This window comes from Boleophthalmus pectinirostris, unplaced genomic scaffold (assembly GCF_026225935.1).
Source record: "Boleophthalmus pectinirostris isolate CB_2022bp ecotype Guang Dong unplaced genomic scaffold, ASM2622593v1 HiC_scaffold_21, whole genome shotgun sequence".
Lineage (NCBI taxonomy): Eukaryota > Metazoa > Chordata > Actinopteri > Gobiiformes > Gobiidae > Boleophthalmus > Boleophthalmus pectinirostris.
Window position 1 is genome coordinate 18,714,354 of NW_026571175.1, and position 17,614 is coordinate 18,731,967.

The window sequence follows — 17,614 nt, forward strand, 5'->3', positions numbered from 1 at the left end:
GCTCCAGTCCTCTCATTGAAGCAAATGTTTTGAAAATGCTAAAAATAAAATTTGCATAGGGAAAAGAAGCTATTCCCCAGTGAGCGCATTTTGCTGTTTTACAAAAAACAGTGGCTTGGAAAATTGTGGAGTAAATACAACAAGACAAAACTAGGTTAAAACCAGGAAGACTTAACTACTGGGGTCTAAACCAGATCTAAACGGCACAATAGAAATACTGCTAAAGATAAAGTCTCTTTTCTTAGAAACTAACGACAAGAGATTCATCCAACATTCAATACATAAAAGGAAAGTTGCAGCACTTTAAAATATTGATGGTCTGGCCTAAAAGTGCTTCAGTAGCTAATTGTGTAAAATATTTCAAACCTGAGTTAAGTAAGGCCTTTCTCTGCTGTTCTTTGATGTGGCATGAGTAGAAGTTGAATTGCTTACTCACGCAGCCAGCCATGTGCGTGCTGGGCTAGCATCCTTCAAACATGCAAACTGGAGTGAGGGCTGCTGACTGGCCTCTCTGTCACAGCTGGACACCAGGATCGGCTGCTGTTGTTAATTACTAAGAAGGACACGCAGAGCATATTCAGATTGTAGCGTTGTTCCAAGGTGACTTTTTGTGCCACAAATACACTGGGCCTCAAATGGGAGACCACCAGCCCAACTCGCCTGACCCCAGCAATCAACTGAGAAGCAACTACATGCCCATTTTATATAATATAATATAATATAATATAATTTTACTTCAATTAGAATTTTTACATAAACTCTAATAAATATATAAGCTTGTTGTACATAATAGTTAATTTTACCACTGTACATAGTATGTCATCTTACTATCAAAAAAGACTGAGATCCTTTATACAACTAAGCACGTAACTTCTACTCCACCAAAAAGTTACACAGTGCACCTTTAAACTTTGACTGGAAAAGCAATAGCAGATGAATGTCGTCCTCCTGTCAGACTTGGAGACTGGGCACAGGTGCATTCTGGGAGAGGGCAGAGAGTGACTCAGGACCTCAGCACAACTGGACATGTCCTGGTGATGGATGACTTTATGAAGAGAGAGGAAAAAAAAAAAAAAAAAAGGTTAGGAAGAGCTTTCTGCAACCTCTGCAACCTCCCAATACAGTTATGATCCCAGTGTCCTCACTACAGCACGTGTGTGTGTGTGTGTGTGTGTGTGTGTGTGTGTATATATATATATATATATATATATATATATATATATGTGTATATGTATTTTTTATTTTTTATTTTTTTTCATACAAATTTTGTATTATGTGGATCTCCCAGGTGAGCCCAAATGTTTAAATGTAATGCACATGCTACAAAATTAAAAGGTACTATTATATATTGTATAATTTGTAAAGCATTAACAGACATTTTCCTCAAGTGCCTTGGAACAGGGGGTACACAACGGATCATGAAAACTCAGGGAGTATGCAACTAGTTTGAGGTCCACTGCACTTGTCAGTCACAACGTCAAACCTGATCACAGTTAGTAAATCCTTTCCCAAAAACAACTGAGTTTTGTCTTCTAAAACTTCATAGGGCATTACAAATAACCTCTGTAACTTATATATTTGATCTATATAATATCACCTCTAATTGTCTTCAAAGTCCCCCTCTGCCCCTGGTACTGTGCTTGTTATTACTGCCATATGCTTCTTACCCAACATTCTCAGTGTCCTGTTTCATACTTTATGGATTTCGTTGGGACTGAACATCTGGCTGTACAGATGGGCACAAAACAAACTAAAATACAACAACCTCTCTATCCATCTTTATTTCTAAGCCACTGATGCTTATGCTTTACCAAATACACTCATAAATTCTTCCTCAAACTAGGAGAAGCATAACTGAGCTGCTGTTTTATTTGTATCATCTTGTGCAAGCCCAGATTTGTGCGTCCGTGGCTATGTGACTCATCCATCTAAAAGTGCCAGACTCCCAGCGCTCCATGTGTCCAGTTGTCCACCCCTTTTCCAATATTAGTCAGCCTGCAATACAGAGGGCTAGCTTGCAGTGAAAGCAACATATTCATGCTCTACTTCAGAAAGGAAAGTCTAAACAAGTAGAAATCTAAGGACTAAGTAGTGCCTTAATTAGAGCTTAACTTTATTGTGCTGTGCTGCGTAAGTGGAAATGATTCAATCGTGACCTTTCATCCATAAAAAGCAGCTGCCACATTTCTCATTTTGAATTTTATTTTAAAGGATATTAAAATTACATTGAACATAACAAAGGGAAATAGTGTATAAAACATCATGAGAGATTATAATGGTGTGTTGGCAATTGTTTTTGGGCATGTAGCCCTTTTTAGGACTTTTATTTTAAAATGTGCAAACTGAAAACAGAAGGGAACATAATGACTTGCTTTGTATCCATTGTACCATTACTAATAATGTAAGACCTTGTCAAATGTCTGTGATGTTTGCCAAAAAAACTAATGTCTGGCAACATCTTGACATATTTTAGAAGCACTTCCAGTCTTTTGTGGTTGATGTGTTTAGATGTGCTGCTGCCAGAACTCTTGAATTTTCTATAGGTTGCTTTCACGTTCAAGAATTTGGTTTCATTTGGAGGGCAAGAGCCTGTATAATTCGAAGAAGATGAATGTTTTTTGAATGGGATATCCAAACTTATGATCCACAAATGTTGAACCTTCACTCCTCAAATCATCATATTAATCTTAATCCTAAAATGCTTTCAGCTTTTGTTTACTTATGCTGACAGAGAAGACCTCAACCCAGTAATTACAGCTACTGACTATAATCCAGGTCCAACATTTGCTTTTCGACAGTTAAGACAAATTCAGCTCAGTTTTAAAATACATTCAGATGAATAATTATGCTCTATACAATGCCATATTTTTCAGAATGTGAAATTTTGTATTATTTATTGCCTATTGAGTAAGCCATTTTTTTTCATCTCACGCCCCCTCTCACTGTATGCTCCCCAAATACATCTTGGCTTGTAATTCCCCTTACCTTTGCACCTAGGGGCTCTGTTAGTGCGCCCAGTAAACAACCTATTTAGCTCACTCCAAATTTCAGCTCTCTCTACAACCTTGCCAGTCAAACAAAATTACTTTCTCAAAATCTATCTTTTTTTTCTTACTTGCATCCCTGAGGACAGTGTTAGCATGTGTTTGGTTCACCCCTATTAGCTCCCTGATTGACTGCTTGGTGATTGTGGTGCATCTTGCTAAATTCGTCCACTTTTAGCTTTAGCTCTCTCATCCATCACAGCAAATCAAGGCTCGGGTCGCTATGCCATTCGCCTGTGGGTATCGCTCATTATATTTTGAAGTTTCTCTGGTTTCAGTGGCTCTTCACAGCAAGAAGCAGGCATCAGCAAAAGTAGTTCAAATGAGTGTCAAGACTTGTTATTCAAGTGGCTTGGTTAATACTGTTAGCTGCATGCAAGAGTCCTGGCATCACTGTTTTGTTTTCAGCACATACTGGCAGCAATATCAGGGATTGAAATGCCTTGATTTATATCCATTAAAGAAAATAAACCTGTTGAAAGCTTAGAGAAATGTACCGTTGCAGCGTAATCCAGATGGAACATTTCTGGTCTTTGCTTGCTTGCTTCTATAGTGGCAACTTCAGATTTCTTAACTTCCTAAAGAATGCAGAACACATCAGATTCAAGTTTCGACCACTCTGAAGCAAATGGCACATGTGGGAAATCATGAAATCATTATTAGAAGTCCTTCCTATCTTGGGCTAGCCTGATTCATCAGTTTCACTTCGTAGAAACTGTCTGACCTCTCAGCATTAGAATTCGTTTGCTCGACGGTAGGCGGGTATTTTTTTTTTCATTTAACCAATCGCTACCTGTTGGTCGTGACACATGCAATGTGCCACTAATGGGGTTTACTGGTATATTAAGTTTTTTCCAAATCCCATAGGAAGAAACGCAATAACGTCTTTCCCCTTGATAAAATTCTCTTTGTTTTCCGGCTTTAAATCCTCTCGCGAATCAGGAATATATGGCTCTTTGCTGATTGACTGGTGCCCGAACTCGCACTTCTGGGGTTTTTGCAAACTGTCTAGTGTATTCTGATTCCTCACCTAGTCGCTGGAGAGAAATGAAATTGAGAGGAGACACTAGGTGGCACCAGCCTGGCTAGTCTTGGGCTTAGACAAACATCAATAACTTGTAGTTATTTTTTTTTTTTATATTTATTTTTTATAATAGTAATTCAATATACAAGAGTTGCTTACTATTAATGGAAGAAATTGTACAAAAAAATTGGCAGAAGTCTCCAAGTTGATAGAAAAACAAGAAGATTCTCAATCTACAGTGGTCTGTATCAAAATCTGACCCCGCTACAGTAGCAATGCACATTAGATCATCTTAAGGGAGCTGTTTATATATAGTAAAACTTACACAATGACCAAATAAAAGATCTTGCAGCTGTATAGTTTTTTTTTTGCAGCATCCCCTCAAAATGATTGGCAGTCTGAGTGTATCTATAATGTTTTAGCTTGAAGAGAGGTTTTCTCCAGTAGTGTTGAGTGGGCAGAGTGTCCCTGTTGTTGTGCATTAGACGGGTGGTCAAGTCGAGTCAGTGCATTTATTTAAACTTAATATTCAAATTTAAAGGTGCACTGCACAATTTTTCTGGTGGAGGATATGTTACCTTCTGGTCTCCAAGGAGATGTTATTGCTTTTCATGGAATGTTCCATGGTATGACTTAAAACACTTTCATCTAGCATTTATTCATTACAGGTATTTCTAATATAATAATTCCTTCTATGAATAGGGGCGACTCTCCACAGAGCTGTGCTGTAACCTGCTTGTCTCCTTGTGATAGATGGGTTTAATCTATATTATGGAAAATTCTAAACAAAGAAATCACATTTCCATGGAGAGAAGTAGGTAGCAGAACCTCTACTGGAAATGTTACACAGTGCACCTTTAAGTATGCCTGTGAGTGTTTGTATTTTTTCTGGTGCCTGTAGATGGATTATATTTTTCCAAGGGCTATAAATCTTTGAAAAAACTGAATACTTTATAGCATATAGATATATAAATATAGCAAAGCAAACCCTTACTTTATCCAATATTCTTTCTTCACAGCAAGTGAGAATTGCCATGTCTTCCACCCGATGTTCTTCACCCATGACCGCTCCATTGAAGAGTTCTTTTGCATCTGCATCCAGCTCCTCAACAAAACCTGGAAGGAAATGAGGGCCACCAGCGAGGACTTCAATAAGGTTTGCCCCATTATTAGCTTTTTAAACTACTGCCACATTTTAAATCTGGAAACAAATTTAGGTGCTTATTTCTCTTTATGGTGATGGATTATAAGCAACTAGAAGTTACAATGATATTAAGACAAATTTTCACTGTTTTATGATCCTCTTTATTCTCTTGTATGAAACTACTCTAGGCATATATTCAACTGATATATTCAAGTTTCCAGAATGTTACCTTATCTGTAAATTCATATATAAATCAACCAAATTTTCATCTCCTGTGACACTAATGGGTAAACTTAATGTAAACTGTGAACCTGAAGTTTTCCCATGCAGACAGATGAGATGGTAATGACCTGTTAATGACTGAGTAGATTGTATATTTGTGCTCAGCAGATGCCTTGTGTCTTTTCTTTTTGTCAAACTCATTATCATTATCTGAAAGTGTCTGACTGCAGAGGCACACACTACAACCCACTTAGATGTTTTTTTTCTTTTTCTGGTTGGATGTAAAATTTTCTGGGACATCAATACCTTTTAATAAAATGGATTTCAAGGCAGCAATAGAAAATTGGAAAATAAAATTTTGAATAAATGCAAGATGGATTATTTTAATGATAAACTGTGGAACATTCCAGGTAAAACAATGACATCAGACATCGACTATGACGGGCCCCTCATCAGAAACGTTACATAGTGCACCTTTAAGGGTAATTCTACAGCTGTACATCTTGACTTGTTAGTGTGTGGAGTCCCATTGGCAGCAGTAGTTACTGGGCAGCAGTGCACTCACAGAACCCTTTGTTCAGCTGTAATTGATGTAGATCGCCAAGGTGCTGTGGTTTTTAACGCAGTGTTTCTTGGACTACTGACGGCTCTCTCTGGCTCTGTATGGCCAACTGAGGATTTGTCTTTTACACATAGGATCACACACTCTTTGTATTTGTGAAGATGTAGATGCAGATACATTTCTCTGTTGTTTAGGCAATAAATAGGCAATGTTTGGCTTTATGTGCAGATCTTCTAAAGTGTAAGCAATTCAGTAGTACCAGTATGAGATACGGCTTGCATTTTCAAAATAGAAGAAATCCAGTTCAGGTTATTGTGTAGGCAGCAGCAATTTTGTACCTAAAATGCACCCAAAACATTCTAACTATAGATGATTTTGCTCTTTCTGAATAATAAAGACTGGAATATATTAGATGTTGGGTTGCCAGATTAATCTCAATTAATTGTAATTCTTGTCACAAAAATCATAATGAAATATTCAGAAATGTTAGCTCTAATTAGAAAGACGCATACATCTTTCAGTCAGGTATAAAATCCGCTGCTTGTTTGATTGTACAGACACTATTTGGTCCACTCTTGTTAATGGACGATGCTTGAAAAGAATAGGAGTGTGTGCTGTGTGTGTTTAATGGAGGCAGGTCTGGTACTCCCAGTGCACCGCTTCGGCAACCGTTTCCCCTGTTTCCATGGCAACCACTGTCCAATTACCAGCACCGCTCTCCTCTCTGCCTCTAAGATGGAGCCACTTCTCCACTGTAGCGGCATTGTGCTCATGTGCTTTCGCCGTTTCGATCGCGGCCTGTCTTTGGAGTTCGCATCTCTCCCTTTTAACGTCTTAGGACAAGAGCATCCATCTCTCCACTCTCTCTCAGCTTGGAGGCACTCTGGATACACCCTCCTCCTCCTCCACCTTCTTCCTCTCTCATCCTCCCATCCCCTGGTCTAAAAAACCTCTCCATTTCTCCCACACACACGCATACACCTGTCATGTGATCCACTCTCCGCGCCGCCATTGGTGTCTGTGATCGTGGCGTGCGTCCAATCAGGGCATAAGCTCAGAGATCAACATAAGCGAAGCCGAGCAGCCTGGTTGATGCTCTTAGAGTCACAACAGGGAGGGGGCGCGAGGCAGGCAGGATTTGGAAGGCATGCACAAATTGATAGTACACCAGAAAATAACAGAAAAATAAGGAAGAGGATAAAGCTGAGAAGAAGACTGAAGATAAAGGAAAAGTACTGGTTACGCTTTGGAGATTCATTATTTTATTTTTTATTTTTGACTAACACTAAAGCTAAGATTCCACTATTGCAAAGCGCTCTTTCTTCAACCATTGCGTGATACCTTCTCCTCACAACCCATCAGTGTGGAGAGTTTGGTACTACTACTGGAACCATGGAGGTGACATGTAAGTACTTCAAATACTAAATAAATACTATTTAGATTGTAGTAAGAGAAACTGGGAGACCGCATGCGATGGTTTGGCAGATGCATAAGGCGAAGTGTAAGCAGGTTAGACGAGGATGCACCCAGTAGTCTTTTCATTAACACATACACACAGATACACACACGCAGCCACGTTGACATAATCCAACACGATTTCACCCCCACTTCTAAGCTCAGAGCGCTCATGGACACATTCGCGTTCAAAGATCACCCCCCCCGCTTTAGCGCACCCAGGGTACTATCTGTATCCTGGTGTACAGAGGGTGGGGGTTGGGTCTTGTTGTGAATGGAATTACTCCACTTCTCCTCCGATTGTCAACAGAGGAATTTGGTGGCATTGCGTTCCCTTTCCTCTCCTCCTCCATGCTGTGTGGTGGTAGTTGGAAGAGCTTGAAGCTGCATATTTTGGGCACGAGGAGATGATGGTGGATTAGAGCGGGGTCAGGACCAGTCTGTAGAGCACACACTGTGAAGCATTGCCACTACAGGGATGCACTTGTTTTGGATATGAGAGCGTCCCTTTGTTCTGTTTACCTGCTTTATATTGAAGGAAACAGGGTCATGAACTCCACTCTATTCTCTATAAGTGCTTAGTTTTATACGCTTTCAAGTGAGGGCAAGCAGTACTCTTAAATGTCAGCATAATTATTTCTGATCCATAAAGTGAAAAAATAAAATGTGCCCATGTGGCTACATAAACAGTTACATTTATTTGGAGTAATGGACTACAAATAGGATAACAATATTTTTTATTTTCTCAAATAGGTTTTGAATCATTTTAACAGTGCACAGCCTTGTAAAGGGTTAGTGTAAATTTGTACCCAAGCCTGGATAAATGCAGTGGGTGATCAACAAATTATATTCTGACTAACATCTTTATTGAATCAATGCCTAAAAAAGAAAAGTGTTATATATACTATTAAGTTACTGTTATTATTTTTACCCATAAGTTAAATTGGTAATAGCAGTTAGGTCATACTGATTCAGTATCATTGCTATTGATTTATTGATAAGTATTGAGTATGCCGCCATGCCAGTTCACAGTCACTTAGACTAATGAATGAACCTTCAGCCTGTCATTTCCATTAAATTAATCCTTGATGTAAATACTTTAATATATACAGTACTTTGGCTGCAGTTTTCCTTCAGCAGTCTGCAGTGCTCTGAGTGCATTGGTTAATCAGCTTTGTTCTCCCATGTTTGAGTCTGACCCATCCCCTTGTGGGATTATTCACGTCGATCCTCAGAAGCCCCTGCAGCACCAGCCTCCAAACCCCTCATCAGCTCTGGATTTCACCATCAATGTGTCTAATAATGTGTGGCTAGGAGATTTTGCTTCAATTGCTGATGAATGCTGCACATCGCTAATCAATTATCGACACATTATGCTGTCAATTGCAATGGGCTGCTGTGCCAGTGGGTTAACATGTACGCTAAATTGGAGCTCTTTCAGTCTAAACCATTGGAGCTGGGGTAATGTGGAGCAGGTGCCAAAGGTGTGGGGCCGGAGCCGTGTTTGGACCAGAAGGTGTACCAGGGCAGTCTGCAGGAGGGGGGGTGCCCTGTGCTAACTACTGTGAATGTGCTGATGCTATGGTTTACATGAAACACTACATTCATGACCTCTCAGAGGAGAGCCCCTCCCCATTCTCCTCTCACTTGACAATAATTCAGTTTTCCGCCATCTGTCCATAAAGTCGACAGAATGACAAAGGGAAATTTTATGTAGATTGCCTTAATCCCATTAAAGAACAGGAATATCTGGAAAACTTTAATTATTATTATATATATAATTTTGGAGTATGTTTTTTGTGTGACTAAGCCATCAAATAGTGTATACTACTTATTGCCATCAAGTTATTATTGTAGACTTTAATTACTTGATGGAACTATGCCTTTGTTTAGTTAAATTATATTTTGCCAATTACGTTTCTGCTAAGATTATTATTTATTTTTTATTGCTGAAGTAAAATTTTGGTTAGTGTCTTTACTTTGCATATTAGTCATTGTTAATGTTATTTCTGCTGACTTTCAGTTTGGACAGTTATTTCTTTTTCAGTGTAAAGCCAAGACCTTGACAATGCCTCATTCCTTTTGATTTGTTTAGTTTAAGTTAGTTTAAGTTAGTTTACAGGACACATAACCACTCCACTGCATATATGATTTATTTATTATTATTTATTTATTTCTCATTCTGATTTGATTTTCTAGGGCTCTGGTAGATAGTGTTGATTGTATCTTTATTTTCCCTATGGAGATTTTGATTTTATTTTCAAATACGTATAGTTTAGTATTAACACATTACCCAGCATACAAATCCAGATTGCTGTAGTTTTTTAAATATTGATTTTATTCTCTACTATTTGAACCACTAAGGCCCTCCACATATATTATTCTTTTATTTATTTTTATATACTGTATTGCCATACACCAGTCCTCAATTCGTATCTACAGAACATATTAATAATATCACACATTTTCAAAGGACCCGGTTTTTGCTCCCAGGCCTTGGTTTGATGTGTATTTTCCAGTATACCTGCTGTCTCCTCTCATCCTTCTCCCTCCAGTGGTCAGCGCTCCCCCATTCCTCTTCCTTTGAGTCTCACGCCCCACCCCCCACCTACTCTCCTCAGTCCCTATTGTCGAATTCAGACAGGCTATTTATATCTTTATGCCTGGCTGCCTCAACCTCCCTCTCCTTTAACAAGGTTTTTCTTTTATTGTTTTTGCACATGTGTATTATGCATGATTAGACAACACTGCAGTGGCAAATACCCAGCACTCCCAAGGAAATGGTAGAATTTTTATTACTTCACTTTTTTATCAATTGTAAATGGATCTAAATGCTAACACTAATAGTCCTCCTTCCTGTATTAGCAGTATAAGAGATCTCAGCTCTGTTTGCCCACTCACGTTAAGGATGCCACAGTCGAGCTCCCTAATCAGACAAGAGCGATTATGAGCCATTAGCGTCAAACCATCATGGTGCATGAGTGGAGACAAGCTAACATTTCACTGTATCAAGATAATGAGGCTGTTGTTTGGGTCTACAGTGTTACTCTAAACATTATGGCTGTATTTATATGTGTTTTCTTTGCAGTGGCTTGATAGCACAAGTGTGTACTCTGCAGTGATCTTGTTGGTTCTCATTTAGTATCACACCGAGGCGTTCATGTGACTGTGTAGTGTGAGGAGCCATGCTGTGAAAATGGCTGCAGGGGCCTATGACATTAGCATTTATCATCATCAGCATTATCGCTCATTGAGTTTAGCTGTCATTGGGAACATACAGTCTGCACACAGAGTAGCACTAAACTAGTAAAGTGAATAATAGTACTACAAGTAAAATGATTTTGAGGTTTAGGTCTGAGGTTATATTATGCAAAATTTACTCTTAAGCCAAGGTATAATGCTGTTACCTCCTCAAAAACCTGCCTGGAGTTGTGTTTCATTCACACATGTTTGAGTAATTATTGAGTTGAATATTATTAATTTGTCTACATCTCCAAAGCTCAAAATGCTCTGTTCCACCTTATGATATCATGAAGCAGCAGTTTTCAACTAACAGCAGTTAACAGATACTGTTTTACCTTTATTTCAATAGATATAGGCAATCATCCAAATGATTGTAGTAAAGATGTATGGAGTTTAAAAATGCAGTGGAGCACTTCCTATATTACCACATAACATCACAAGGTAGGAGAACACAGCCTAAATATGCAGGGTTTATTTGAATAAAACAGAACACAACTCCAGCGATGTTTTTGATGAGGAAACAGCATTATAACATAGATCAGAAAATAACATAATATGAGCCCTTCGGTTAAATTTATTAATTTGTCAGGTGCTGCTACTTTTTTATCTAAATTTCTCTACCCCAGGGAGAGAGAAAGAGAAATGCTTATTATGTGTGGCCTATTAACAATAGCTTTTTAGTGTAAACTGAGAAAAGAAATGAAACAGCAAGTGTTAAACAAATTTGGTTTGTGCAACAAGGACACCCAGCATGCAGTATAGTATTAATATTTGGTCTCAATGTCATTTTATTCTGAACTCAAGCTGTGAGATCTTGCCATTAAAAAGAGCAAATAGTTGTTACATGCAGTCTTTTTATCATACAACCAACTAATTTCTGTTTTGATGTACTCAAAGATATCTTTAATTACAAACAATTAGCTCCTCCCACTGGGACAATTAATGGAGTGCTCATTTTTCCTGTATGTCATAATAAAGCAGACATGAACGCTGTGCTGTGTACAAGCCAAGGTCGACTTGGCGTTTCTTGATGGAGTCTAGTTGGTGCTGATTTCCCAGGCGACTGTCCCTTCTGATCATCCATATGGGCTGTGCAGTGTGTCACCGCTAGTGGCTTGTTGAAATAGAGCTCCTTTGACAGTTTGTGAACGTGTGCGGGGCTGACCGGCTAAAAATGGCAACAGGAACAGCGCGGCAACAGCAGGCACCGCCATCACATCAGTCAACTGGAAGCAAGTGACCGCGGGGGGCGTAAATTTCGAGTTAGACAGACAAACTCCTGAGAAAGTTGGGCAAGAGCAAGAAATTGTGGGGGGTATTTGTTTGGGGGACAAAAAGTAATGTACACACTCACATGATGAGCTTTTGCCTCACTTATGGGGGCAAACATCTGGTGTCCATGACCTTAAATCATGTTGTTGATCTAATAAAGATAAGGGAAAAGTATGAAGGTTAGGTAAGGTTAGGCAAATAGTAAATATGGTTAGTGACCGGGTTAGGATTGAGCTGCAGGGAATTAATGTATGTCAGTGAAACATAGTCAAAGCTTGGAGTGTTTGATAGATGAAGTGTTTACTCCAGAACTAGTTTGAGTCCTGTTCTGGTCACTATACTTTGTCTTTGCAATATGAGTCTCTTACATAGGGGCCCTGTCAAGCAGAAGTAAACAGCAAGGCCAAAAATTCAAGTTAATGCATCTGATATAAAAATGTATTCAACAGATAGCATATGTACTCTAGTTTATGAAACTGTTTACCTTTTTTCTGTACCATTTTTGGTTCTAAAGTTACATAAGTTTTAAACAGACCATGTATGTAACATGGAACAAAAATTATTTCCCAAATTTCAAAGACCTGCAAATCATGTAAATAAATTGATGTATTTCATCATATCTTGTGTTATTCGATCTTTGAACTGTTGATCAAGGTACATGATTTTCCAAAAAAAATGTATTTAAAATGATAAAAATTTGACTGACATATTTTATAGAAATAGTTACCTTTCATTTTGAAGTAATATTAAAGTATTCAGAAGAAAAAAGCTGGCAAATTATGCAACATTATGCACCTTCTACTTGTTTGCACAATTTTCCCTCCGTTACTTTTCCCTCCGTTCCCATGACCTTTCTTAATAAAAAATCTCATTACTCAAAAAGTAAGAGGTTTTTCAACCTAATCTTGTACCATATGGTAGAAAACTATATTAAGCAAATATTCAAACCAGTTTGTTAAGGATATGTAAGTGAGAACCGCTAGTTATCACTGTTTGTATTTATTGCCCAAAAAGTGCTGCATATTTCATTCCCTCCGTTACCGACATGAGTTTTAAAAAATTTTGTCAACAACTTGACAGACTATTGCAGGGTTAACTTTACCCTGTTGGAGTGTTAACTCTTTCCTACATTCTAACAGTGTTGGGAGTAACGCGTTATAAAAGTAACGAATTACAGTAATGCATTACTTTTTGCTGTAACGCAGTAATGTAAGGCATTACAGGGGAAAAAATAGTAATATTTTACTCGGTACAAATGTGAGTAACGCGCGTTACAATGTTTTTTTTTAACCTGGATTGAAGTGGTGGGTTTTTCTTCATACAAATTCGCTAAAATCACCTCGATATCAGCAGCGGTGAAACGCCGGACATGCGCACTCATAGACCTTCAGGTAACCGCGGGCGAAAGGACTGACAAAGAACTCCACGCTGTTCAGACCTGGTTTAGACCTGGGTCAGTTTTGGTTTAGACCTGGTTTACGCTCGTCCTTCCCTCTATCGCAGTTCACTTTTCGCGGTCTCGCTGTTTCGCAGATTTTTGATTTTTGATTTTTTTTTTTAATTTTTTTTTTTTGTGCAATTTTGCATGCCCTTTTTTTTTTTTTTTTACATTGTATGAACACGTGTTGTGTTCCTCCCGCTGCGTCCTGACTGGCCAAGGGACTCCTGTCTCCTGTACAGTACAGTACAGAATGTGTTCAGCTGCCAAATTTAAATACATGTTTAATCTGTATCAGTGTGATTCTGAAGTGTTGTACGGTTGCAAGTTTTCTCCCCGACGAAACCCACAACGTCGACGAAACGTTCTGCACCGACAAAGGCTCCTGCACTCGCACCCAAAAGGCAGAGGAAGATGCAAACCATCACACAAAAAGTTGGACTTCTGGACACGCTGAAGGAAGGTAGAAGTTACGCGCTGTAACAGACTCTTGCACCGGCTCGGGTACCTGCAAATAGTTGCTGAAATCAGGGCCGCGAGCCCGAGCAGCAGGGTACAATAAAGAGCGATCGGGTGACAGCCGCTCTTACCTCCTTGAGGTGCGGAGCAGAGCCGCTTCTTTCTCCTGCGGTCACCTTCGAGCCCGTCCCTACAGTGAGTCCTGTTTTAGTCCTAGTTCAGTTCTGGTTTAGTCCTGGTTCAGCTCTGGTTTAGTCCTGGTTTAGACCTGGTTTAGTCCTGGTTCAGTCCATATACAGTGCAAAAGATATTTTGGTGAGAGTAACTTAAAGTAATGCAATAGTAGTGTAATGCCTTACATTTTAAATGCAGTAATATTGTAATGTAACGAATTACTTTGAAATGACAGTAATAGGTAATAAATAACGCATTACAGTTTCAAAGTAACTTGCCCAACAGTGCATTCTAATACCTTACTTATTTCAATAGTCCCTCTAGTTTCTGAATAAGAGCTACTTGAATGTAAAAAATCTGCCCGTTTCCCTCCGTTACCGCTTGACCGGACCCATAGACTGTATAAAGAAGGGAGTGTGTGACCTCACCCATAGCATCTGGCTCCTTTCAAATGAAGCTCACAATACTAGTGGTTATAGGAATAGGCATTTATTAATGGATAAAATGGCAAAATAAAAACATCAGGATCATACAGAGCAGGTTAATACGAACATTTTATGACCTAAATGACGAAGCCTAATTTCTCATTGTAATGTCAATTGAAGATCAGAGTTGATCAGAGTTGAAGGAGCTGGAAGTGCCCCATGAACACTTCTATTTAGAAGACGTCGGCTAGCGGGTTAGCTATGTCCATTTATACTATGCAGTCTATGGTCTCTTATCTTAGCGAAGGGAAGGGGACCTATGTCCTCAATTCAGCCTAATATGTGTGGAAACTGTCAACAAGCCCCACTGGGCAATTAAGCTGCTCTTCATTGCTCTCCAATGTTCTATAGCCCATTTTATTATAGTTCAGTTTTTTTCTGAAAGACCTGGATACAAAAGCTTCTTACATTTGTGCCATGGGGGGTGGACACATAATTGAAAAGTTAATGGAAGAAACTAGTGCCTTTTCGAGTTTTGTCTGATCTCTACAATGGCAGAACAGTCAGTGTCTGTAATGGGGAAAAACTGAGATGGATGTAAGGCTCTGGGACATGTGTCTGGATATCTAGAGCATCAAAGACATCAGAGTTATTTTCGGCTCCTTTTGCCATTCCCATCTTTGTAATCTGACAGTGCACATCCCAGTTGCAGCTGTCATCATTGGGTCGGGCCAAAAGGTCGAGCCATGTCAAACTCTGAATATTTTAGTGTTTATTTACAAATGCCACATCACATCACACTTCAGAGAGACCAAGCTGACATTCAGAAAGCTGTAGGCTGTTTTGTAGTTTCAGTTGTTTTTATTTGTATCTCTCTGATGACACCTGGCACAAATAATAATAATTTTACTTCAATAGTGTGAAACCGTGCCATAGACTGTATAAAAAGTGGACTAAGGGAGTGTGCATTCAGCTCCAGTCAAATGAAGCTGATGAGGCAAGCAGTTATAGGAGTGAATTTAAAGCCAGGACCATTTAAGGAGTAGAAATTTATTTACAGAGAGATTTATATATTATTATATTATTTATAGCAAAATAAAAACACCACGATCGCGTAGACAGGTTAATACAAACATTTTAAGACTAAAATGCTGATTCTCACTGCAGCAGTTGGAGAGAGGGGGGTAAGAAATTTTTCAATGTGAAGTCAATTGAAAACAGTTGGTTGCGCAAGAAGCACCGCCATGAACACCTGCTTTTGGGAGTGGTGGATAGCAGGTTACCTATGTCCATTTATATGTACAGTCTGTGAACCGTACACAAAACTAGTGCGTGTGTGAAACTGCCATGGAAAATAAGACTCAACTCTGTGGCCAGTGAAAAATTGAACTACAGCCATTATTGGCATATTGCACATTGTAAATATCCATGTACTATGTTTGCATGTAGTACAACAAGTACATGATTAATTTTAGCACTGGGCTATTGACCTCAAGTCTATAAGAATGTTCCAGTGTGAAGCTAGGTAATCCCTGAGGACAGGTAAACACCATAGTCATACTCTTTGGGGAGATGTAGGCAATACATTCTCATTCAAAACTGCTCTCTTGCACTGAGAGCCTGTGACATTTCCAATTTACTCTAGTCATGATCTTGGTATATTTGTAACAGTAACGCAGTTATATGGTGCATAATAATATAATTGAGCCTTTGTCTTAAATAGAAAGAAAGACATTTGAATCAATAAAATATTTTTTTGTAGTTTTACTTATTGAAAATTTCATATTTTTCTTCAAGCTTTTTAACCTAACCATACCTAAATTGCATGCTCATGTAACACCGTTCTAGCTGTGTAAAATGGCTCTCTTGATAGCTTGGAGGGAAGTCATTATTGTATGATGAAGGTCTTATTATTTGCCCAGTGAAGTTTGTCCACTGAATAGTCTGCAGTGCCACAGTGATTTTGTGAGTGACAAGGCTAAATGATGTTATTACTAGGCTCTGAGGTCAATGAGGAGACAGCTGATTGGCCGGACCATCATTTGTCCCTCTAGTCAAGTCGGTCCATTGGGCAGAACAAAGGGGAGGTCTGGTGGCTGTTCCGATCTGAGTGAATATGGAACTTGGATGAGGATCAGGAGTTAGGCCTATACTTTGAGTTTCATGCTTCATTTCACAGTAAAATACTGGAGCTACTCACTATAAATGGGACAGAGGAGTTGTTCACTTAAGGTAAATAGTATTTTGTATTATTCTGACATGAGTAGAAAGAGCTACTTCATGTACCAAAATAAATGCTTGAGTAAATTTAACACTATATCGTTACAACAACATTACAACATAACCCTAACACTGTTAAACTTGTGACAGGAACAGACTTAGTCCTAACAGAAGAGGTGGAAGTAAAAGACATAGATTCCATTTATTTTCTTGTGCTTATCCAGGGCTGGGTCATGGAGGCAGAGGATAAATGATGTAAATTCCCTAACACAGGATACAGAAGAACACAGAATAATGATGAACAGAAACGTGTCAAACATTTTATATTTGTGCAGGTTCATTCATATCTTTAGCATTCCATGACACTCAGTATCAAATCCCTGCAGACTTCATGCTCAATATAATCCACGCACTAAACTGTGGCTGGCTTGTTTTGAAGACAACAAAAGGTCTGTCTAAATTTACTGGGGAAAGTTTGCCTGAGATCATGTGACCTCTATCAAGGAGCTGGGGTTGTAGATAAAATATTCTGCGCTCCCTGGCCTGTTGTGAGAGGACCATGTGTTCGTATTAAATGTGATGAATATTCCTGTGTTAATTAGCAGGAGTGCAGCCACATGGGCCGGCCGAATTGTTTTTCTGCTGTACACAAGTCATATTAATGAATCTTCTCCAGGGCCGATTTCACTGCATTTCTCCAGAGACTCATACTATAACAGAGCTGAGCAATAACAATAAGACAGCTAATAGCACAGAGTATAGATCATGAGAGATTACTGTCCCAGCGTGACCTTTACTTTGGGCTATGTTCTTGTCATTGCACCAGTATTGATGGAGGGTACGTTAGTTAGCATAACCTAACTTAACCTATATTAGTAGTGATTAGGCTACTATTATGATACAGATCTAACACCAGCACCAATAACAAGCCA

The 17,614-nt window shown here is 38.9% G+C and overlaps 1 protein-coding gene across 3 annotated transcripts in view; it reads left to right on the plus strand.

Annotated features, from left to right (window-relative positions):
* elmo1 (engulfment and cell motility 1 (ced-12 homolog, C. elegans)) overlaps positions 1-17,614 on the plus strand; it is an 80,158-nt gene that overhangs the window by 47,303 nt on the left and 15,241 nt on the right. For all 3 annotated transcript variants that reach the window (XM_055157042.1, XM_055157043.1, XM_020932646.2), the window contains one exon: positions 5,088-5,224. In XM_055157042.1, the coding sequence (XP_055013017.1) occupies positions 5,088-5,224 (137 nt within the window). The remainder of the gene's footprint in view (positions 1-5,087; positions 5,225-17,614) is intronic.